Source organism: Simochromis diagramma, unplaced genomic scaffold (assembly GCF_900408965.1).
Source record: "Simochromis diagramma unplaced genomic scaffold, fSimDia1.1 OVJJ01000269.1, whole genome shotgun sequence".
In the NCBI taxonomy this organism is placed as follows: Eukaryota; Metazoa; Chordata; class Actinopteri; order Cichliformes; family Cichlidae; genus Simochromis; species Simochromis diagramma.
Window position 1 is genome coordinate 42,699 of NW_024386939.1, and position 23,473 is coordinate 66,171.

At 42.5% G+C, this 23,473-nt stretch overlaps 2 protein-coding genes across 3 annotated transcripts; both read left to right on the forward strand.

Annotated features, from left to right (window-relative positions):
* The first annotated feature begins 3,716 nt into the window (after positions 1-3,716).
* LOC120736959 (melanoma receptor tyrosine-protein kinase-like) lies at positions 3,717-9,952 on the forward strand. Its single transcript, XM_040037366.1, has 10 exons — positions 3,717-3,752; positions 4,080-4,178; positions 4,450-4,635; positions 5,341-5,496; positions 5,645-5,720; positions 6,356-6,502; positions 6,778-6,875; positions 8,450-8,584; positions 8,875-8,965; positions 9,108-9,952. The coding sequence occupies exons 1-10, from the start codon at positions 3,717-3,719 to the stop codon at positions 9,449-9,451; spliced, it is 1,368 nt and encodes a 455-aa protein (XP_039893300.1). The 3' UTR covers positions 9,452-9,952.
* Positions 9,953-16,601: 6,649 nt separating this feature from the next.
* LOC120736960 (ribonuclease inhibitor-like) lies at positions 16,602-23,467 on the forward strand. 2 transcript variants are annotated; one of them, XM_040037368.1, is made up of 4 exons: positions 16,624-16,904; positions 19,821-19,997; positions 20,156-20,323; positions 23,022-23,467. In XM_040037368.1, exons 1-4 carry the CDS (start codon positions 16,678-16,680, stop codon positions 23,029-23,031), a joined length of 582 nt encoding a protein of 193 aa, XP_039893302.1. In that variant the 5' UTR covers positions 16,624-16,677; the 3' UTR covers positions 23,032-23,467. The 2 variants fall into 2 exon arrangements, with proteins under 2 accessions (XP_039893303.1, XP_039893302.1); XM_040037369.1 differs by lacking the exon at positions 19,821-19,997 and having other exon boundaries at positions 16,602-16,904.
* The last annotated feature ends 6 nt before the right edge of the window (positions 23,468-23,473 follow it).

Below are 23,473 nucleotides of genomic sequence, written 5' to 3' on the forward strand. Positions count from 1 at the left end.
TAGGAAAGCTGAGCGCAGATGGAGAAAAACAAACCTCCAGGTTCATTATGACATCTATAAAGAGAAACTTCACAATTATAATTTACAACTGAGGAGTGCAAGAAGGTCCTACTTCTCTGACATCATCACTAAAAACAGCCATAATGCTCGGGTCTTATTTTCTACAGTTGACAGGCTAACAAACCCTCCTGTGCCAGTGGCAGCTGAACTTCATTCAACCATGGCCTGCAATGACTTTGCCAAAGTCTTCACAGAAAAAATCAAAAAGATTAGACAAGCAATTGGTACATCAACAGCAGATCCAGAATATGTAATGTGTCCACCGAAAACCTGTTTAAACACCATGAAATAGTTTCATCCTATTAACAGCAAAGACCTGGAGGACATCTTAGGTCAGCTGAACTCCTCCTCTTGCTGTTTAGATGTCCTGCCAACAAGTTTTTTCAAAAAGGTCTCAAAGACTTTGGAGTCAGACCTTTTATAGATCGTCAACTTTTCTTTATTATCAGGTGTGTTTCCAGAATCACTAAAAACTGCTGTAATAAAACCTATACTGAAAAAGGACAATCTTGACAAGACACAAATGAACAACTACAGGCCGATCTCAAATCTCCCATTTTTAAGTAAGATCATTGAAAAAGCAGTTTCTCAACAGCTCAGTTACTTCTTAAAACAGAATAACTGCTACGATGCCTTCCAGTCAGGCTTTAGACAGAACCACAGCACTGAAACCGCTTTGACCAAAGTGTTTAATGACATATGTCTGAACACAGACAGTGGAAAAATGTCAGTCTTAGTTTTACTGGATCTCAGTGCAGCATTTGATACAGTTGACCACAACATATTACTCAAACGACTGGAGAACTGGACAGGTCTTTCAGGAACTGTACTAAACTGGTTCAAGACATACTTAGAAAACAGGAAATACTTTGTATCAATAGGTAACTTCACATCTGAGCAGACAAGTATCACATGTGGAGTTCCCCAAGGTTCCATCTTGGGACCCCTCTGTTTAACATTTACATGCTCCCACTGGCACAGATTATAAAGAACAACAAAATCAACTATCATAGCTATGCAGATGACACACAAATATATATCACAATGTCACCAGGAGACCAAGGCCCTGTACAGGCTCTTGGTAAATGCATTGAGGAAATTAATGACTGGTTGTGCCACAATTTTCTCCAGCTAAACAAAAACAAAACTGAGGTAATAGTCTTTGGCGCCAAAGAAAAACGATTACAGGTCACCAGAGAACTTCAATCTATACATCTAAAAACCACAAACCAGGCGAGAAATTTGGGTGTAGTGATGGATGCAGACCTAAACTTAGAAAAACACATTAAGACAATAACAAAGTCAGCTTACTATCACCTCAAGAATATTTCAAGGATAAAAGATCTGATGTCTCAACAGGACCTGGAAAAACTAGTCCATGCATTCATCTTTAGTAGGCTTGATTACTGTAAAGCATCTTTACAGGTCTACCTAAAAAATCAGTCAGACAACTACAGCTCATTCAGAACTCTGCTGCTCGAGTCCTCACTAAGACCAAAAAAGTGGACCACATCAGTCCAGCTCTGAGGTCTTTACACTGGCTGCCTGTCCGTCAGAGGATAGACTTTAAAGTTCTGATGCTGGTCTATAAAGCTCTGAATAGTTTAGGACCAAAATACATCAGTGACCTCCTGACCCAGTATGAACCTTCCAGATCTCTCAGGTCATCTGGATCCGGTCTTTTATCAGTTCCCAGAGTCAGAACCAGACACGGAGAAGCTGCATTCAGCTTTTATGCTCCTTATATCTGGAACAAACTCCCAGAAAGCCTCGGATCAGCTGAAACACTCAGTTTATTTAAATCCAGGTTGAAGACTCACCTGTTCTCAGCTGCATTTAAATAAAGAACCAAATCCACACTTTCAAGCTTAAATTTCAAAACTTACATTAACTACTGATTTTATTTACTGTTCTGATTTTATCTGTTTTGATTTTATATACTGATTTGTTTGTTTGTTTGTTTGTTAATTAGTTAGTTTGTTTGCTTGTTTTAATCAATTTTAAATCATGCTTTTTATTTGTTTTTGTTTCTAATGTCTCTGTAAAGCACTTTGAATCACCTTGTTGTTGAATTGTGCTATACAAATAAATTTGCCTTGCCTTGCCTTGCCTCTGTGTAGATATCCCTCTTCTGGACCAAATCACGGGACCTGCCCGGGTGTGGCAGCGTGTGTGGAGTTTTGGAGCGAGTGCGGCTGAAGAGGAGTGCTTGTGTGCGGAGGAGCTGTGGCGGTGACTGTGTGGAAGAGGAAGCGTGTGTGTGGATTTCCCCCCTCCTTCTCTCCCTGGAGCCCTGGACCCCCTCCCAACTCACTGTACATATATATAGCACTGAGGTGACCCCTGTTGTCAATAAATCTCCTTTTGTTCTTTGAGAAAGAACTGTCTGCGCGTGAGTCCATTCAGTAGCCATGACAAAAGCACTTTTTCATTTACAAATTACAACCTTTAATAGAAACCTATTGGTCAGCATCTTATTAGCCTGCTGTTAGCTTCATTCCACAGAAAACTGAGAGAAACTAACAGAGCTGATAAAGAATAAAGAGAAATGTGCTGATTTAAAGCCTTTGAAGTGCTTCAGATGATCTCTGTCCACTTCTGTCCACTCATTCATTCATGTAAGCTTTCTAATGCAGCTTTGATCTTCACAGTCTGCTTCATGAAACTCATTCTAACCCTGAATGTCAGAGTGTTCCTCCTTCTCTTTCCCATCATTCATGCTGGCAGTGGAGGAGATTTGGATGTTGGACTGTGTTTTGGATGATGTGTGTATGTTTGTGTTGGACTGCTGTCTGTAAAGCAAACGCACATTTTGCTTTGGATTTCAGTGTCAGACAGACTTTAAGGTGGAATGAAGAGTTGGAGAGTTTCACAGTGAATTATCCAGTGGAGGATTTTTCTTCTTCTTTGAAGGTTTGAAATGTGAACATTGTTCTGCTGCAGTCAATGGACTAAACCAGAGAAGAAGAAAACAGACTTTACCATGAAGATCCTCAGTGTGGATCAGTATAATATCAGCCTGATGTCTGCAGTTTAGTGTCAGCACAACTTTCACATCATATTCATCTCAGCACAACTAAAACATGCTGACTGACCTCAGAGTTTCAAGTCCACATCCTGGACTCTCCAGGAAACCACACAGATGCTTCACTCCTGAATCCTGCAGCTTGTTGTTGCAGCTCAGGTCCAGCTGTCTCAGATGGGAGGGGTTGGACTTCAGTGCTGCTGCCAGATAATCACAGCTGATCTCTGACAAACCACAGAGACTCAATCTGTATAAAGAATGAAAGATGTAAGTTTATTAGACAAAGTGTGAGCTTGAAATCATTCAGTGTTTCATCATCTGTTCAGAGCTGAAGAAGGTTCAGAATGTAGAAGTTTAGAAAATGGAAACTCCAAACAGCTGAAGCCAACAGGAAGCAGCTTCAAACAAACACAACAAGAGAAAAAACTCTGAATGTTTCACATTAAAGTCGTACATTTCTCATAAAAACAGGACAAAGACTTGAAAAAGTCGTGTTTTTCCTTCCAGGAACCACAAGGCTTCACTTTTAAAGGTGAAGTGTGAAAGAAATTGTCACGGCTGGCGGGGTGAGCCGTGTGGTGTTGGAGGAAAAGGAGGACCCAAAATGCGGCAGTGACTGATGATTCGAGTGATGTTTATTTACAAAGTGGCAGTGACAGAACGAAGCGTGAGAGATTACTAACGGAAACCTAAACTGGGAGAAACTAAAGAGCAAACCTGAAATCTTAACGAAACGGAGAGCAGAGCAGAGAGACGCAGAGACAGGAACAGGAACACCATAGGACGCAGACGAGCCGACAATGAACACAGACCGACACCCACTAAATATACACACACAAGGTAATGGACTTCTTTATTGAAAAGTACTTTAAATGTTTAGTCATGTGAGTGCAGCAGAGGAAATGCTGCTGTCATCCAACACTTGAGACTTGAACGCACCACAGCCCAGTGGCACTCTTGCTAGTTGGACAGAATAAAGTGTTTGTTTGTTTAGGGTTTGTGGATCCCTGAAGGCGAGAATGTGAAGATCCCAGTAGCCATCAAAGTTCTCAGAGAGGCCACGTCACCAAAAGCCAACCAAGAAGTCCTGGATGTAAGACTCCTCTGTGTGCTTCTTCTATTTCCTGCTCTACAAACACATTGTTAGTGACTGTTAACTATTTTGTGTCTTGAATTTTAAGTCGCTCCACCAAATATCTTCTTACATTTAAGTGGTTTAAAAACATTAGGTCTTAATCTTGAGCTGATTAAAGGGCTGAAGCTTAACTGAAGTTAAAAATGCTCCACAGCTGCATCTGTAGCTCAGACTTTCCCATGTAGGCAGCGACTGTGGATGTTTCTCAGTAACACTGCTGTCTGTGTAGGAAGCGTATGTGATGGCGAGTGTGGATCACCCTCATTTGTGCCGCCTGCTGGGAATCTGCCTGACATCATCAGTCCAGCTGGTTACTCAGCTGATGCCGTATGGCGGCTTGCTGGACTATGTCCGGCACCACAGGGATAGCATTGGGGCGCAGTGGCTGCTCAACTGGTGTGTCCAGATTGCTAAGGTGAGTAAATGAGGTCAGCAAGACCTCCTCTAAGGAGAAACTCTCCTGCCTGAGGCGCCAGCTCAGTGTGCAGCTCTCTTTAAGCCTGCTGAGGCTCATTAATGCAAACACAAGAAACCGTGTGCTAATCTGTTTAGTCCGTTTTAAGTATGATTTGGATTTTTAAGTGCTGGGAAAATCACAAGGTACAAGGTCAGAGGCTCACAGTGAAACCTGATGAGAGCATTCTCCATTCATAAAGTGTGCTGATGGGATCGTGGGTGCTGAATATGGAGCTGATGGCAGGAAAAAAACGGGAAAACCTCAGAGATAGTTCATGGATGCAGTGAAGGAGGACGTGCAGAAAGCTGGTGTGACCGATGAGGATGCTGGGAGAGGGGGAGATGGGGGCAGATGAGCTGCTCTGGCGCCCCCTAAAGGCAGCAGCCTGAAGAAGTTAAACAAAAACAAACAATTTACACAGATGAGTTACAGTCATTTACACATTTTTGTATGAGGCTGTAAACATGTTTATCTCTGCTGTAACTTTTGACATTTTTACACGTGGATCTGTGGACACTGAACGATTGTTGGAGTCAGCATCACCTGCAGTTTCTGGACTTCATTTCTTTTGCAGAGATACTGGTGCTGCAGCCCAGCCAGTTATCACACAGCTGGTTTTACTCATACTGAAAACTTGTGTGCATGCATGACGTTTGTGTGCAGGGCATGAACTACCTGGAGGAGCGTCACCTGGTGCATCGTGACCTGGCTGCAAGGAACGTCCTTTTGAAGAGTCCTAACCACGTCAAGATCACCGACTTCGGCCTTGCCAAGCTTCTGACGGCAGATGAGAAGGAATATCACGCTGATGGAGGAAAGGTGTGTTTTCATGTGGCTGGCACTCGGAGACGAGCTGATTTCTATCAGGACAAAACCACAAAAGACTAAATCAGACAGGATGTTGGGCTTCTCTGTTAAAATGTTCCTCACCTGTCTGTGTATGTTTGTCTTCCTCTGTTTAACGCAGGTTCCCATTAAGTGGATGGCATTAGAGTCGATCCTCCAGTGGACTTACACCCATCAGAGTGATGTTTGGAGTTACGGTGGGTCAATCTGTGGGTCTCTAGCCTGCACAGGGCCCACTGGTTACTTGTTTCACTAGACCTGAAAAAGTTATTTTCTTACTGTGACATAAAAAGACAGCTGTTCTATCACAGCTGGGATAGGCTCCACCCACGACACTGAATTTGATAAGTGGAAGTAGATTGGATATAAAAAAGTATCATGAGGTAGCCCTCCATAAAGAATCATCTGCTTTATTGTCTATTTTACTTCAAATGGAAACATTAACATTGAAACCATTAACATGCTGTTGTCTTGTGTATGACCTGACACAAGAGGTCGACCATAAACTCCTAAAATGCTCTCTGATGTCATAGATCCAGTGATCTTCTCATAGATCTTCTCATAGATTTCAGTCTGACAGGACTGCCCCCTCCTGGGCATTTGAAAGAAAAACGGTTCAGGTTCAAGATACTTACTTACTGATCCACCGTTCGGACCCCAGAACGTATTTCTGTCTTTTATATACATGCAAATAAAAATGATCATTATCATTAAAATTCTCATCAGGAACAAACCCTCCTTGAACTCATGTTGTTTACTTCATCGTGTCTGTTGTTGTGTAACGGAGGTTTTACCGAGAGCTGAGTCTGCTCTAACAGTCGATGGTCTGCAGGTGTGACGGTGTGGGAGATCATGACGTTCGGCTCCAAGCCATACGACGGCATCCCGGCCAGCGAGATCGCCACGGTGCTGGGGAGAGGCGAGCGGCTGCCTCAGCCCCCCATCTGCACCATCGATGTCTACATGATCATGGTCAAATGTAAGATGAGACGCAGGTGGTGCTGGTAGAAAAATTGCGCCTTGATGGGAACATGAAGGTGTCAAACTTTTAAATAGTTATGTCTCCATCATGTCTCCAAATCGGGCGTCTGTTTGTCTTACAATGGCTCCAGGCTACGGTCTAAATTTCATGAAGTCAGACAAACAAATTCTACATCAAGTACTAAAAGTTCTTTGGTATGACGAACACGAATATAAAGTCTGGAGCAGCTCAGCTGTACAGAAGACTGAAAATCATCCCCTTTGCTTCTGCAGGCTGGATGATCGACCCGTCCAGTTGGCCCAGGTTCAAAGAGCTGATGGTGGAGTTCTCCAAGATGGCCAGCGACCCGTCCAGATACCTGGTCATACAGGTAAACCAGGGATTTCATGTCATTTACTTGTATAATGACACTTATAAAAAGATTTTCTTCACTGAGGGTTGGTAATATGGAGATCCTTTACCGTCTGACTGTCCAGATATTTTCTACATGTAATAATATTAATATTGTCTTATTTCTCAGACATTTGTTCATTCAAAAGCTGTGCTGAACGTGAACTCTTGACTCACCACACACATCAGGGGGACTGTTGTTAAACAAGCTAATGGTCTGATCGGTCGAATATTTGTGACATTTGTGAGAAATCATTTACGCTCATAGGACTCAGTGTTTCTGTATGAAGGTAAATCACTTGGTCAGCAATCAGTTCTATTATTAACAATCCATAAATATTTACATTTTAACCTTAACAATAATCTACTTTTATAGTAATCAAAAAACTACAGGAATAAACCAAAACCTTCTTACTGAAAATGAAAGAAGGAAGCTGACACTTACCCTATTTAACCTAATTAATAAGTTAACTGATTAGAAAAAGATAAAGCATTTCTACTTCTAATGATCACATTTAACTCAGTTTTTCCTGTTTTGAAAATGAAGATGTTAGAAAAATAAAACAATTTTGTTTTCATATGGAAAACCGTCCGTCGTCTTTTCTTTTTGTTTCCTCTTGATTGCGCTGGCATATGATGAATTAAAGTATGATACAATTAATTTTTTAAATGTAAAGAACCAAGCTAGTATTCTGATCACAGTACGGGGTGCACGTGGAGAATATGTCCCGATCTGGATCATTCAGACACAAAACAGGAATAAATTTAATCCAGGAGAAAAAGTATTTTAGAAATATCTACAGCTGAGATTTTTTTCTTTTATGAAACCACATGAACATAGTTGAATTATTAGACCCGACAAACATCATATGGTAAATGGCCTGTATTTATATAGCACTTTACTAGTCCCTAATGATCCCAAAGCGCTTTACATATCCAGTCATCCACACACACATTCACACACTGGTGATGGTAAGCTACATTGTAGCCACAGCCACCCTGGGGCGCACTGACAGAGGCGAGGCTGCCGGACACTAGCGCCACCGGGCCCTCTGACCACCACCAGTAGGCAACGGGTGAAGTGTCTTGCCCAAGGACATAACGATCGAGACTGTCCAAGCCGGGGCTCAAACCGGCAACCTTCCGATTACAAGGCGAACTCCCAACTCTTGAGCCACGATCGCCATATCATCAGTTCATCTCTTTACTGCCTGTTTATTAGAGAATTAAGCAGTTTGGGATCAACGTGTGTTCTAACTCATACTCACACGGTGAATATAGATGAGTAAACTGTTAAAATGAAATAATATTAGTATTTATTAACTGCACAGAACTAACAGGGAATGTAAAGTTTCGGTGTGTAGAAAGAAGGGGTTCAAAAGAAACACGAGAAAATGATTTCAAACGAACTTCCAATAAATGCAAGGCTGTTTCTCTTTGGTTTCAATCCAGAAGATGATCATTATAATAAAAATGAACGAGCAATAATGATCGTCTTTAAAGAAAAAAACTGTTACATAGCATAAACTCGACTACATTAATTATTTTTGTCAGGGGGACCTGCCAAGTCCGTCAGACAGCAGGTTTTACACTCGTCTACTGAGCACCGACGACACCGAGGATGTTATTGACCCGGACGAATACCTGCTGCCCTACAGGGGCATGGGTAACCATAAGGACCGGCCCATGGTATGGACACACACACACACACACACACCTATTGTAGTCTAATCTAGTCTAAAGACACATTGTTACATGTCTATATGTTTTATCAAACATTTTAGTAAATGTTACATGAAAAAACATCGTACTTAAGAAAGTGTTCGGCGCCCCCTGGTGACCCAAGTAAATGTAAACAGTCTACTTCCACTCGCCATAAGTGGCCAGAAGTACAGCTATTTATTTCCTCTGTGTTTCATTCTAATGAACGTGCTTTGATGAAACAGAGGTGTTTCATTGATTCTCTTCGTTCGTGTCAGAATGGTCATCCGGCCGGAGAGAACAGCCTCGCCCTGCGGTACATCACCGATCCCACTGACAGCGCACTGGAAAAGGACTTCATCGACCACGGTATCCATCATCAAACATAACTCAGACCAGTGACAAATAATTAGGAGATGTAAATCAATTAATAGCTGGACAGCAAACTGTCTTCATGACAGAAAATTAATTTATTTATACCTAAACAGCATTTTCCTGCTCTGTCTTCCAGAGTACATGAACCAGAGTGTGAGTGAGACCAGCCAGAGCAGCCGGCTCTCCAAGGTTTTAAACCCTAATTATGAGGACCTGAGCCTGGGCTGGGGCCCACTTCCCCACCCGCTGGAGGATCTGAACACCTCCCAAGTGCCCTATGGACCTGAATACCTGAACGCGTCCTGCAAACTGCGCCCTCTGGTGACCAGTCACAGCCTTGATAATCCAGACTACCAGGCTGACTTCCTGCCTCAGATCATTACAGATGCAACTTTAGCCGAGAACCATCTGTTCCTCCCAGCAGCAGAGAACCTCGAGTACCTGGGTGTGGGCGGTGCTCTACATGCTCCCGTCCGCTAGGGGGCAGCAGCTCTCGGGCTGTCAGACTGAAGCTGTGCTCTACTTTCATTCAAGCTGCCCACAGGAATTAATTGTTTTACAGTCAGTTCTTCAGGAAACACTGACTGGAGCAGAGGCAGCACTTCATCCAGACCGACAGCCTCAGATTCACAATTGATCTTTACAAGTTTGTTTGACTGGTAGGACCAAAGGACTTGGTTTAAGCTCTGCAGTTCCTGAACGAGTTTCTTTAACAGTCTCAGTCTGACTAAAACCTTCTGTTTGACTTGAAATACTCTGAATGAACTTTTATTGTATAAAGTGTATAAAGTTATGAATTCTTTGCTTTACTTGACAAGAATGAGCCAAATCATGATTTCCTGTTAACCACTACTGCTCGTGTCTGTGTATCACTGTTGATAGTGTAAATTTATGGAAGTTGAGAGGCTGTCTGCAGGTACTGAACCTTTGTCAGCTTTTCCTTTTCAAGAGAATAAATAGTTTTCATATTTATGGAAACGATGATGATCAGGACTTTAATGTGTTAGAGGAACATGGATGATGAAGATGTGCCCAACAACGAACAATAAAGAGCATCTGACCAGAGTGGGAGCAGTTTGGAGTGAGTCTCGAGCGTCCAGACAGAACAACTTTTCAATCTATCAAATTTAGATCCAACTTTTACAGCTCACAGTGCTGAACTGGTTGTTTTTAGTTTGAATATTCCAAAAAATCAACCCAAGTTTTATCGACAATGCTGAGTTATTGTCATTGTTGTGGTGCATCGGTTACTGAGGGCCCCTCATAGATGATGGCTTGACGTTCGAGTCCCTGTTTGGCTGGAGCCTCTCTGTGACATAGATGTAAACTGGCTGTAGTGGTGGAAAGCATAAAGTACTACATGAATGTGGCTTGTAGCGTAGAAGGCTTCGAGTTAAAAATGGTAAATGGTAAATGGCCTGTATTTATATAGCGCTTTACTAGTCCCTAAGGACCCCAAAGCGCTTTACATATCCAGTCATCCACACACACATTCACACACTGGTGATGGCAGCTACATTGTAGCCACAGCCACCCTGGGGCGCACTGACAGAGGCGAGGCTGCCGGACACTGGCGCCACCGGGCCCTCTGACCACCACCAGTAGGCAACGGGTGAAGTGTCTTGCCCAAGGACACAACGACCGAGACTGTCTGAGCCGGGGCTCAAACCGGCAACCTTCCGATTACAAGGCGAACTCACAACTCTTGAGCCACGAAAAAGACAACAACTGCTTTTTAAGGCGGTAGTGTTTAGAATTAATCAGCTAATTTCTCTGTGCTTGAACTCATTTGGAGACAAATCATGTAAATTATGACCTTTGACAGCCTTCAGCCTCCATAGAGAACCACACTGAATGTCTGTATATGTGATGTGACTCGGTTTGGCTTTAACTGTGATTAGATGGGAACTCAGGTGTGAATTCAGTTTTCTTTAGCTGACCTGCTAACAGGTTACATTCTCTGTTTTCTTGTTTGACACTGAATGAAGTTAAATATCTGCAGGATATTTATCTAAGGTTTATTTAGAGCAAAATTCCACAAATGCCAGCACCAATCTTTTAGAGTTCGTAGGTGGAAAACGTGGGAATGCTCAGTGTGGTCTCAGAATAAGGTGTTGCCTCAGGTGGAAGGTGTTTTGTAGTGTAAGGTTGAGAGCTTAATACAAAGAGATGATATAAATATATTCCTGCCCTCACCTATGGGCATAAACTGTGGGTATCACAATAATAAGGGAGTCGAGCTCAGCCTAATGTGGGTGTTAGTTTCCCCAACATCTGCCAGAGTCTCCTGAAGTCCAAGTGACTTATGGATCTGAGCGGATATCCTCATGCCTGCCAGCTCTGTGACCGTGCACACATGTTGTGTTGTCTCCATCTCTAAGTGTCAGAGTATGTTCACCACTTAAGAGATAAAATAACAACCTGAGCAGCTACTACTCCATATTGGAAGGATCCAGACGTGCTTGTGTCATCTGACTGTTTCTACCCAGGAAGCAGTGGGGAGTCTCGTGGCTGGATTAGGAATACATCATTATTCCTGTGGAAGAGCTGGAAGTGGTGGAAATGGAGAGGAAGGTCTGAGGATATCTGCTGAGACTGCTGCCCCAACATCTGGATGCTGACAAGCAGTGGAAAGTGGATGGATGGAGGAATGTAACCATGATGAATATGATGGATGGACAGGAAAGACTCTGAGAAAACTTCAACCTAAAAGATCATAAGAAGAGAACAGAAACCAAACCATTCCTGTACATGTTGCTTCTATGTGATTAACCTCACTGCTATTTCAGCCAATATTGAGTGAGTGGTGTTCTTTGCCTCTCGCAGATCAGGGTTCACTGAGTAAACATTGCTGGGTTTTCATAAAAAAATGTCAACTAAAACTTTATTTAATACATCGGAAAGACCTACATGTAAAATATGAGCTTTTCATGACATTGATTTTTCAAAGTTTAATTTCAGTTTTTGATCATTTATGGAGTGTGATGACAGCTGCCATGTTGTGTCTCCACTCTAACAGTCACTCGATTATCAGTTATATTATTTTCACTTCAGAGACACTGGCACAGCATATGTCCCTGCATGAATATCCATGTAAATGATCCGGCTGATGAATGGGGACCTTGTCTCTGTCGTGTTCTGTGCTGGTTTGTTGTGGATTTTGTGACCCCCTCTGAGTCCAGAGCAGGCGTTTCCTCCATCATCCAGGGGTGGAGTCATGATTCCCGCCCTTCATCATCCTCATTAAACACAGGTAGTTAAGGACCAGCTCGAGCATCCAGTCTAAACCCGATAGTCTGCTCCTGCCAATGCTTTTGTCTCCCTGTTCCCAGCACCTCCCCTACCTGAGGAGGGAGTTACTCACCTTTACAGCTTACCTGCTTCCTCAGAGCTGGTCCTCTTCCTTCTGGAACACACTTCCTTTGTATCCTGGTCTTCAGGGATCCTCTCCCTGCGAGTAAAAAGAAACAGTGGCAGAAGGATTCTCTCCTGCAATGATCAAACCTTATTTGAGTAGCTTTGTTGTGAGAAATAAAAGCCTTGTGGCAGAAGGATTCTCTCCTGCAATGATCAAACCTTATTTGAGTAGCTTTGTTGTGAGAAATAAAAGCCTTGTGACTGTGAACGCTGTGTCTGTCATTTTACCTTGTCCTGAGTGGCCCGCACCTCTTCAATGGCTTCCTGAGTGAAGACATCCCAGCTTCCACAGGGTGAGAGGCGGGTACATTCTGGACAGGTCGTCACTCTGATGCAGGGCTAACCATTCACAGCTATGGGCAAGAACCACCAGTGAACCTAACCCCACCAACTGCATGTGTTTGGAAAATACTTATTTTGTGTTATCACTCATCCTGAAAGAAAGCTTAAAGTTGAATCTCTAACCATCCCCTGAATCCATCCTGGCAGCTCATTCCACATGAGCGGCGTCTGAAAGCGCTAAAACGTCTAATAACTACAAGTAAGTTGGCAGTGTGAGAAAGAAGAGCTCTAATGGGTGATATGGTTCTGTAAGTTTGACACCTAGGGTCTCAAAATAATGAGACACTGAAGAACATCTGGACACTCGCTCAAAGTAGGCCCATGATAATGATCAGCAAAATGAAATTAGCTAATACTAAAATATTCAACACTGCTACAATCTAACTGTAAAAACAATGGATATTTACAATAAAGGATGTTTGAGCAAAAACAAACGAGTGAAACTCGATCTGTGCTGTCATATGTATTCATCAAAGAATCTCCATCCATCCATCCATCCATCTTCATCCGCTTTATCCGAGGCCGGGTCGCGGGGGCAGCAGCCTAAGCAGAGAGGCCCAGACCTCTCTCTCCCCAGCCACCTCCTCCAGCTTATCCGGGGGAACGCCAAGGCGTTCCCAGGCCAGCCGAGAGATATAATCTCTCCAGCGTGTCCTGGGTCTGCCCCGGGGCCTCCTCCCGGTGGGACATGCCTGGAACACCTCACCCAGGAGGCGCCCAGGAGGCATCCTTGTCAGATGCCCGAACCACCTCAGCTGGCTCCTTTCGATGTGGAGCAGCAGCGGCTCTACTCTGAGCCCCTCCTACTTCTCACCCTATCTCTAAGGGAGAGGCCAGCCACCCGTCAGAGGAAGCTTATTTACGCTGCTTCCTTCTCCCATCACTCGCGAACAAGACCCCGAGATACTTGAACTCCTCCACTTGGGGCAGGAACTCATCCCCGACCCGGAGTGGGCACTCCACCCTTTTCCGGCTGAGAAACATGGCCTCAGATTTGGAGGTGCTGATCCTCATTCCCGCTGCTTCACACTCGGCTGCGAACCGTTCCAGTGTGAGCTGGAGGCCCTCACCCGATGAAGCCAACAGAACCACATCATCCGCAAAAAGCAAAGAATCTCAAGTGCCGTTATTATTATTATTATGTGTGGGGTCACTGTTCTCTCTGAAGTCGTTCCATCTCGCATTAAACTTCACTGAAGTCCAGCTTCAAAATCCTCCGAGGAACTTTTGACGGGAATCAAAGAAAGAAACTGTAACCTGCTCAAAGTTCAGTCTTTTTTCTTTAAAGAGCAAAACTCAAGTAAAAAGAACATAAAGTGTTAGACTTTATTCAGTGCTCACATACATACACACACACGTGATTGTGGGGTTTGTATAAAATATTTGTATACTAAATATAGATATTTGCAGGCACGGAGCCCTAGGTAAAGTGTGATCCACTCGTCTGTGGAAGAGACAGGGAACATACAAACACTATGATCGTTACAGTGTGATGATGATGACTGATGAAATATTCTGTTCAAAGTCAAATTTGTTTCATAGAGATTAAAAAGCTTAACAAAAAACCTGCTGAATGGAGATCCAACCGAACAGCTTGGAAACTACACAGAATACAAGCAGCAACATCAATCAATCAATCAATCAATCAATCAGTCTTTATTTATAAAGCACTTTTCATACAGAAAATGTAGCACAAAGTGCTTTACATAGTTAAAAGCAGCCCACCCCACCCTCCAACTCACTCCCCACACTCTCCTTAATATAAATGATGTGAATACACACATATCCCCCCCCCCACACACACACACGCGCACGCACACTTAAAGAGTAAAAATTGGGTAAAAATTGGGCTGGGTTCGCATGAGCCAAGTGAGGAAACACTATCACAGGGAGCCGTCTGCACCGGCAGCCGGTCACAGGCTGGGCACACAGCAGGAGGGAGGCAAAGGAGCCCCCCAGCCAGGCTGAGAGGACCCCCAGAGACCCAGCAGCCACGGTCGATCACAGCCCCGGTGCAGAGAGCCCCCTCCGAGGAAACACTGGAGATATGACACAATAGGATATATACAGGGTAAAATGATAAAATAAATAAGAACAGGATACAATATATAAATATGAATAGAGTAAGAAGATTAAAAAATGAATAAGAATAAAATCAATAAATATTAGGTAAAGCCTAAATTAATAATAGAACAGGATAGAATAAATAAGCATAAAATAAATAAACGCTAAGTAAAAGCTAAATTAAAAAGGTGGGTCTTGAGCCTGTTCTTAAAAACATGTACGTTCTCTGCAGCCCTGAGCTCCTCCGGCAGGCTGTTCCACAGACGAGGACCATACCACTGAAAAGCTGCCTCTCCGTGAGTATGTGTCCTGACTTTAGGGACAATCAAAAGGCCAGTACCAGAGGACCTCAGGGTCCGCGAGGGTTCATATGGTAAAAGCAGATCTGAGAGATAAGAAGGCCCAAGACCATTAAGACATTTAAAAACCAATAAAAGAACTTTAAAATCGATCCTGAAACACACGGGGGGCCAGTGCAGCGATTCTAAAACCGGTGTAATGTGGGCCCGCCCTCTGGTCTTCGTCAGCACACGAGCTGCAGAGTTTTGCAAAAGTTGTAAAGATGAAATATTCTTCTTAGGAAGACCAGAGAGCAGGGCATTACAGTAATCAATACGACTGGTAATAAAAGCATGCATCAGCATCTCCGTGTTGGCCCGAGAGAGAATAGGGCGGACTCTGGCTATATTTTTTAGATGATAAAATCCAATTTTGGTTACATGTTTAATATGTGGGATAAAACCAAGCTCAGAGACAAAAATAACACCCAGGTTTTTCACTTGTAGCGAAGGACATAGTGAAAATGCCTCTAATTTAGACAAGAGTTTCTCTCTCTGAGCCTCAGGACCGACGATTAAAACTGTCCTGGTTAAGCTGTAAAAAGTTTTCTGCCATCCAAGATCGTATATCTAAAATACAGTTAAAAAGGGCATCCATTGGTCTGGTGTCATCAGGACACACGGAGATGTACAGCTGAGTGTCATCAGCGTAACTGTGAAAGTTCACTCCATGCCTCCTGATGACACCGCCGAGAGGGAGCATATACAAATTAAAAAGTACAGGGCCTAGAACCGACCCTTGAGGCACACCACATGTCATTCTATGGATCTTAGAGGAGCATGTATCCATACTCACCATAAAAGATCTGTCAGAGAGATAGGAAGTGAACCAGTTGTGTACAGCACCAGAGAGGCCCACCATGTGTTTCAGTCTGTTTAAAAGAATAGCGTGGTCTACTGTATCAAAGGCTGCACTTAGATCCAGTAGCACCAGGACTGAGAGCTTTTGGGAGTCCCAGTTACATCTAAGATCATTTAAAACCTTTAGGAGAGCCGTCTCTGTGCTGTGGTTCACCCTAAATCCAGACTGGAATATCTCCAGGATCTGTCTATCATTCAGAAAATCAGTAATCTGAGTAAAAACAAGTTTTTCTAAGATTTTACTTAAAAATGGTGAGTTAGATACAGGTCTGTAGTTATTAAAATCATTACAATCCAAATTGCAATAATAAAAGACAACACATGAACCAAAACACTAGGTTACAGAACTGGACAATCATTAGAACACCCATAAAAGAGCTTGAACCTGAGCAGCAACTCCGACCTGGCAGTGATTCAGGGATGGAGCAGTTGTGTGTTTTTTTGGAGAGTCCAGCACTTGTAACTGTGAGCTTTAAGGTCAGCACATGTTTTATTTGTTGGCAGGACTCACTCCAACCAATTTATTTTATACAGGATGCAAACCTTGAGTTAGCTCACTTTCCCCCTAAAGCTTCACCTGTCAACACCGTAAGAGAAACTGAAAGACAGTGTGAGGAGCAGATGTTCATCAGATTATGATGTCACTCTGTTTTATCTTCATATACATTCAGTCTTGTGTTTATAATGCAGATTTTCTGCTGTTATAAAAACACATTTTATATTTTCTCTATCCACAGACTGGCTGGTTGTGGACTCTCAGAAGCTCACTGTGACAATGTGGCCTCAGCTCTAAAGTCCAAATCCTCCCATCTGACAGAGCTGGACATGAGTTACAATAAGCTGCAGGATTCTGGAGTGAAGTGTTTGTCTGCTGGACTGGAGAGTCCAAACTGTCGACTGGAGACTCTGAGGTCAGTTCACTGACTGGTTTTTACTATATTTCAAATCTTTATGTTTGAAACTTTTTTTTACATGTTTTATTCTTAAATTGACTTGGCTGTCTCTGACCACTACTGTGTGTTTTTTAACATCGCCGGTTTTATTCAGCGGGAGACCTCGTGCGAACTGTGAGGAGGGGCTATCCAACCTCTGAAGTGGCTGCAAATTTTACCAGGGTTTTAGACGAATGCTACCCTGTGATTTTTACCTGCACCCTGTGATTTCATTTTTAATCATTTTAACAGCAAACTGAAGAAAAGCATTGACTCCGTTGCTCCACTCACCACCAAAAAGATTAATGTAAAACATGCATCACCCTGGAGAAATGAAGAAGTCAAAAAACTCAAAAGAAAATGCAGGGCAGCAGAAAGGAGATGCAGGAAAAATAAAAATACTATCAACCATCAAATATTTTGCGAGCAACTTAAAATGTACAATAATACATTAAGGAATTCAAGAAATTCATACTTCGCCAAAATAATCAATAATAACAAAAATAATCCCAAGGTCCTCTTTTCCACTATAGATCATTTATTTAACCCTGATTTTAACATCTCCCAAAGAACCCCCACTGACTCACTCTGTGAGCAGTTTGCAGACCACTTCAGGGGAAACATCAGCGCCATCAGATCTGATATTTTATCTAACCCCGATATGATTTTAAACACATCTGAGGGCTCGATTGTACCTGAGGAGACACTGGACAGCTTTTTCCTGGTTAATGCTGAGAACCTTAAGAACGTTTTCTCCACAGTGAGACCCACCACATGTCTTTTAGATCCAATCCCTTCTTCACTCTTTAAAACACTTTATGGATTTTTTGAGGCTGAGCTTTTATACATGATGAATTGCTCTCTTCAGTTGGGTGTCTTCCCTGTTGCCTATAAAACGGCAGTGGTGAGGCCCCTTCTGAAGAAGAGCAATTTGGATTGTAATAATTTTAATAACTACAGACCTGTATCTAACTCACCATTTTTAAGTAAAATCTTAGAAAAACTTGTTTTTACTCAGATTAATGACTTTTTGAATGATAGACAGATCCTGGAGATATTCCAGTCTGGATTTAGGGTGAACCACAGCACAGAGACGGCTCTCCTAAAGGTTTTAAATGATCTTAGATGTAACTGGGACTCCCAAAAGCTCTCAGTCCTGGTGCTACTGGATCTAAGTGCAGCCTTTGATACAGTAGACCACGCTATTCTTTTAAACAGACTGAAACACATGGTGGGCCTCTCTGGTGCTGTACACAACTGGTTCACTTCCTATCTCTCAGACAGAACTTTTATGGTGAGTATGGATACATGCTCCTCTAAGATCCATAAAATGACATGTGGTGTGCCTCAAGGGTTGGTTTTAGGCCCTGTACTTTTTAATTTGTATATGCTCCCTCTCGGCGGTGTCATCAGGAGGCATGGAGTGAACTTTCACAGTTACGCTGATGACACGCAGCTGTACATCTCCGTGTCTGCTGATGACACCAGACCAATGGATGCCCTTTTTAACTGTATTTTAGATATAAGATCTTGGATGGCAGAAAACTTTTTACAGCTTAACCAGGACAAAACTGAAGTTTTAATCGTCGGTCCTGAGGCTCAGAGAGAGAAACTCTTGTTTAAATTACAGGCCATTTTCACTATGTCCTTCACTAAAAGTGAAAAACCTGGGTGTTATTTTTGACTCTGAGCTTGGTTTTATCCCGCATATTAAACATGTAACCAAAATTGGATTTTATCATCTAAAAAATATAGCCAGAGTCCGCCCTATTCTCTCTCAGGCCAACACAGAGATGCTGATGCATGCTTTTATTACCAGTCGCATTGATTACTGTAATGCCCTGCTCTCTGGTCTTCCTAAAAAGAATATTTCAACTTTCCAACTTTTGCAAAACTCTGCAGCTCGTGTGCTGACGAAGACCAGAGGGCGGGCCCACATTACACCGGTTTTAGAATCGCTGCACTGGCCCCCCGTGTGTTTCAGGATCGATTTTAAAGTTCTTTTATTGGTTTTTAAATGTCTTAATGGTCTTGGGCCTTCTTATCTCTCAGATCTGCTTTTACCATATGAACCCTCGCGGACCCTGAGGTCCTCTGGTACTGGCCTTTTGATTGTCCCTAAAGTCAGGACACATACTCACGGAGAGGCAGCTTTTCAGTGGTATGGACCTCGTCTGTGGAACAGCCTGCCGGAGGACCTCAGGGCCGCAGAGAACGTACATGTTTTTAAGAACAGGCTCAAAACCACCTTTTTAATTTAGCTTTTACTTAGTGTTTATTTATTTTATGCTTATTTACTCTATCCTGTTATTCTATTATTAATTTAGGCTTTACCTAATATTTATTGATTTTATTCTTATTCATTTTTTAATCTTCTTACTCTATTATATTTATATTGTATCCCGTTTTTATTTATTTTATCATTTTACCCTGTATATATCCTATTGTGTCATATCTCCAGTGTTTCCTCGGAGGGCGCTTTCTGCACCGGGGCTGCTGGGTTTCTGGGGGTCCTCTCAGCCTGGCTGGGGGGCTTCTTTGCCTCCCTCCTGCTGTGTGCCCAGCCCGGAGGCTGCGGTCTGTGACCGGCTCCCGGTGCAGACGGCTCCCTGCTATAGTGTTTCCTCACTTGGCACATGCGTACCCAGCCCAATTTTTACTCTTTAAGTGTGTGTGTGTGTGTGTGTGTGTGTGTGTGTGTGTGTGGTGGGGGGGGGGGGATATGTGTGTATTCACATCATTTATGTTAATGAGAGTGTGGGGAGTGAGTTGGAGGGTGGGGTGGGCTGCTTTTAACTATGTAAAGCACTTTGTGCTACATTTTTTTTTTGTATGAAAAGTGCTTTATAAATAAAGACTGATTGATTGATTGATTGATTGATTGATTGAAATTAGATTGGAGTACTGCTGGTTGTCAGAGGTCAGCTGTGCTTCTCTAGTCTCAGCCTTAAAGTCCAGCCTGTCCCATCTGAAACATCTGGACCTGAGTAACAACACTGATGTGCAGGATTCAGGAGTGAAGCATCTGTGTGGTTTCCTGGAGAGTCCAGGATGTGGACTTGAAACTCTGAGGTCAGTCAGCATGTTTTAGTTGTGCTGAGATGAATATGTGTGTGTGAAGATTATATAGTTCTAGATGTTTAACCTTCTTCATCTTTCAACAGATGATGAAACACTGAATGACTTCAAGCTGAAACTTACTAATGAACTAATTTTTTTTTCTTCTTCAGATTGGAAAACTGTGGTTTGTCAAAGATTGCCTGTGATTATCTGGTATCAGCATTGAAATCCTCCTATCTGAGACAGCTGTACATGAGAAGAAACAACCTTCAGGATTCAGATGTGAAGAAGCTGTCTGATCTGGTGGAGAGCCCACACTGTAGACTGGAAACTCTGAGGTAAATAAATTGTTGGAGTGAGTCCATGGTACTTTCAGCAGTACTATAATTAACACAGTGAAGAATTAAAGAAAAACTCCACTGTTTCCTGTAAATTTACAGCTTTCTCAGTACCTCTTTTCTCAGTGAAACCTATGAGACAAGAACACAAAGAGAACAATGACTGTTTTTATTGTGTTCATGTCTACACGAAATACATTTGAAATCCAACTGACATTACAGATTCATAGAGACGTTGGTCCTCACTCATCAAACTGTGGGAGGATTAAATCTGATCTCACACTTTGTTTTCTCATTTCAAAACTAAACACCTGGTCAGTTTCATTTTTGTCACAGCCCTGAAATCAGAGAACTGTCATTAAATTTATTATCCATGTGATATTTAAGATAAGATAAGATAAAACTTTATTAATCCCTCGGGTGGGTTCCTCTGGGAAATTCGGTTTCCAAAAAGCACAGCACCGACAGAAGTTACAGAGTTACAGAATATTATATAAACACACACACACACACACATATAAATACAGAGACATATATAAATAAAATATACGTAAGGGATAAATAGAATAAATAGGAATAAAAATAAAAATACAAGTGAATTGCACATTTCAAGTATGGAGTCTATTGCACCGTTGACTATTAACAAAAGTATTGCACAAAAGGTATTGCACAGTGAGGTGAAGAGGCACTACAGCTTAGTTGTCCCCCCCCTCCTTTGTCCTCCTGTTTCCCCTCCCTCTCCCCTCCAGAGAGGAGTTAAACAGTCTGATGGCGTGTGGGACAAAGGAGTTTTTAAGTCTGTTAGTTCTTGTCTTGGGGAGAAGCAACCTGTCACTGAACAGACTCTTCTGGTTGTTTACGGCCGTGTGCAGAGGATGCCCAGCATTGTTCATAATGTCCAGCAGTTTCTTTAGTGTCCTTTTCTCTGCCACTGTCACCAGAGTGTCCAGCTTCATGCCGACCACAGAGCTAGCCTTCCTGATCAGTATCTCCAGCCTGGATGAGTCCTTCTTTGCTGTGCTGCTCCCCCAGCACACCACAGCATAGAAAAGTACTCCAGCAACCACTGACTGGTAAAACATCCTCAGGAGCTTCCTGCAGATGTTAAAAGACCTCAGCCTCCTGAGGAAGTACAGTCGGCTTTGGGCTTTTTTATACAGGTGCTCTGTGTTGCATGACCAGTCCAGTTTGTTGTCCACCCACAGCCCGAGGTACTTGTACTTGTTGACCACCTCCACCTCCTCCCCCTCTATCTGAACCGGCAGTGGACCTTCTCTGGACCTCCCGAAGTCCACAACCAGTTCCTTTGTCTTTGAGGTGTTGAGTTGAAGGTGGTTTGTGTGACTCCATGCGACAAAGTTCCTCACCAGACTTCTGTACTCCTCTTCCTGATCATCCCAGATACACCCCATGATGGCTGTGTCGTCTGCAAACTTCTGAATGTGGCATAATTCAGAGTTGTAGCAGAAGTCAGAGGTGTACAGGGTGAAGAGAAGAGGGGACAGCACAGTTCCCTGTGGTGCTCCTGTGCTGCTGACCACAGTGTCAGACGTGATTTACAGACCAGAAGCCCCGACATCCACGAATCACATTTGTACATGTGTCTTTCTTTCAGTACATTCGGTCATGTTTATTAGTCCAATGATATTTCAGAAACAGATGACCATCTTAAGTCTTTGTCTTTATCTGATGAGCATTAGTAAAAATCATAGTGTTGTGTCCTGTTACATATCACAGAGGCTGCGACTGAAAACTGTGATATTAATCTAATAGAATAATAATTACACTGCCATGACTTGATGATAAAGACATGATACTGAGTTAAATGTTGATTTACATAGTTAACATTTCAGCCAGAGTTTTTCCAGCTTCGAATAGGCTGGACTTGAATGATGAAGGCTGGAATCTGGGGTAGATTTTTAAGCTAATACTCCAAAAGAAGTCAGGTTAAGTAAAGACAGATAATGGAAAAATATCCTGGGTATGTTGAACTTAATTCATAGTGCAAACCTGAGCCACCTTGTTGCCCTGAATGGGACTAAAGTCCCTGCTGCTCTTTATACTGGATGCAACTCCCTCCAAGTAGAATGACAGACACAAGGTGTTCTTGACTCCTACTGGCATTTATTAGATGCCATGAAAACTGTACAAAGCAACATAAAATAATAAATTTTCACATTAAGCCGTTGTCATAGCGAGTAAACATTAAAACATATTATTCACCAACACAAAACATCCACAATCAGTTCATTTGACCTTTACAAAATGACGACTGTATTACACATAAATAACATAAACTCGACAGGTCTGTCACAAATAAACATCTTATTTTCATACCAGCACATAAAATACTAATTACATGCTCCATTGGCCGCATTAACTTGAAGAGGTTAATAAAAACACCCTCTTTACCCAAACCTTGCTGCACACATCCCCAAATGTCTATCCACAGACTGAGAAAGGGAAGATGCTGCCCTCTACCGAGTGTGGCATGTAAAATATTGTCAAACCTTAACAACAGATTGAACATTGGTTCCATCCTGGACACATTATGTAGAACCTTTAAATGCGTGTTTAAAAACAACAATGGATTTATTAAACATAAATTATTTTCAATTGTAAGTCAAAACCATGAAATTAACTTAAACTGCATAACTGCCACTTGTTGTCCCCTCTGCTCTTTCTCTTCTCTCTGCAGGTGGAAATGATAAATAAGGTGGAGCATGTGCAGAATGAGGATGGGCAGTGTCCTGATGGTGCAGAGAGGCTGAATCAGCTGCAGCATGTGTATAGAAACACTCTGGACTGGGTCAGGTGTCTAAGAGGTGGAGTAGAGACGAAGGTGATTAGAGCAGCTTTTAGTCTGTGTTTAATGACGCTAACAGAGATGAAGAGTCAGGCTGAAGAGAGCTGTTAAATTCACAAACCCTCCAATCTCACTGTACTGTTGGGGGAAGGTGACTGTTATCACTGCACTTTCGTGGTCTCACTGAGGTCTTGGTTCATTTCTGTCTCACTGTTCTAGAGTTTTTCAGGTTTTGTTTGTGAACCTTTGGTTTCCTGTTGTTATTTCTTGTATTATTTTCATATATTGTGAGAAGTAGTTAATGTGATTTGGGGTCTATAATAACGATAATGTGATCATTTTAT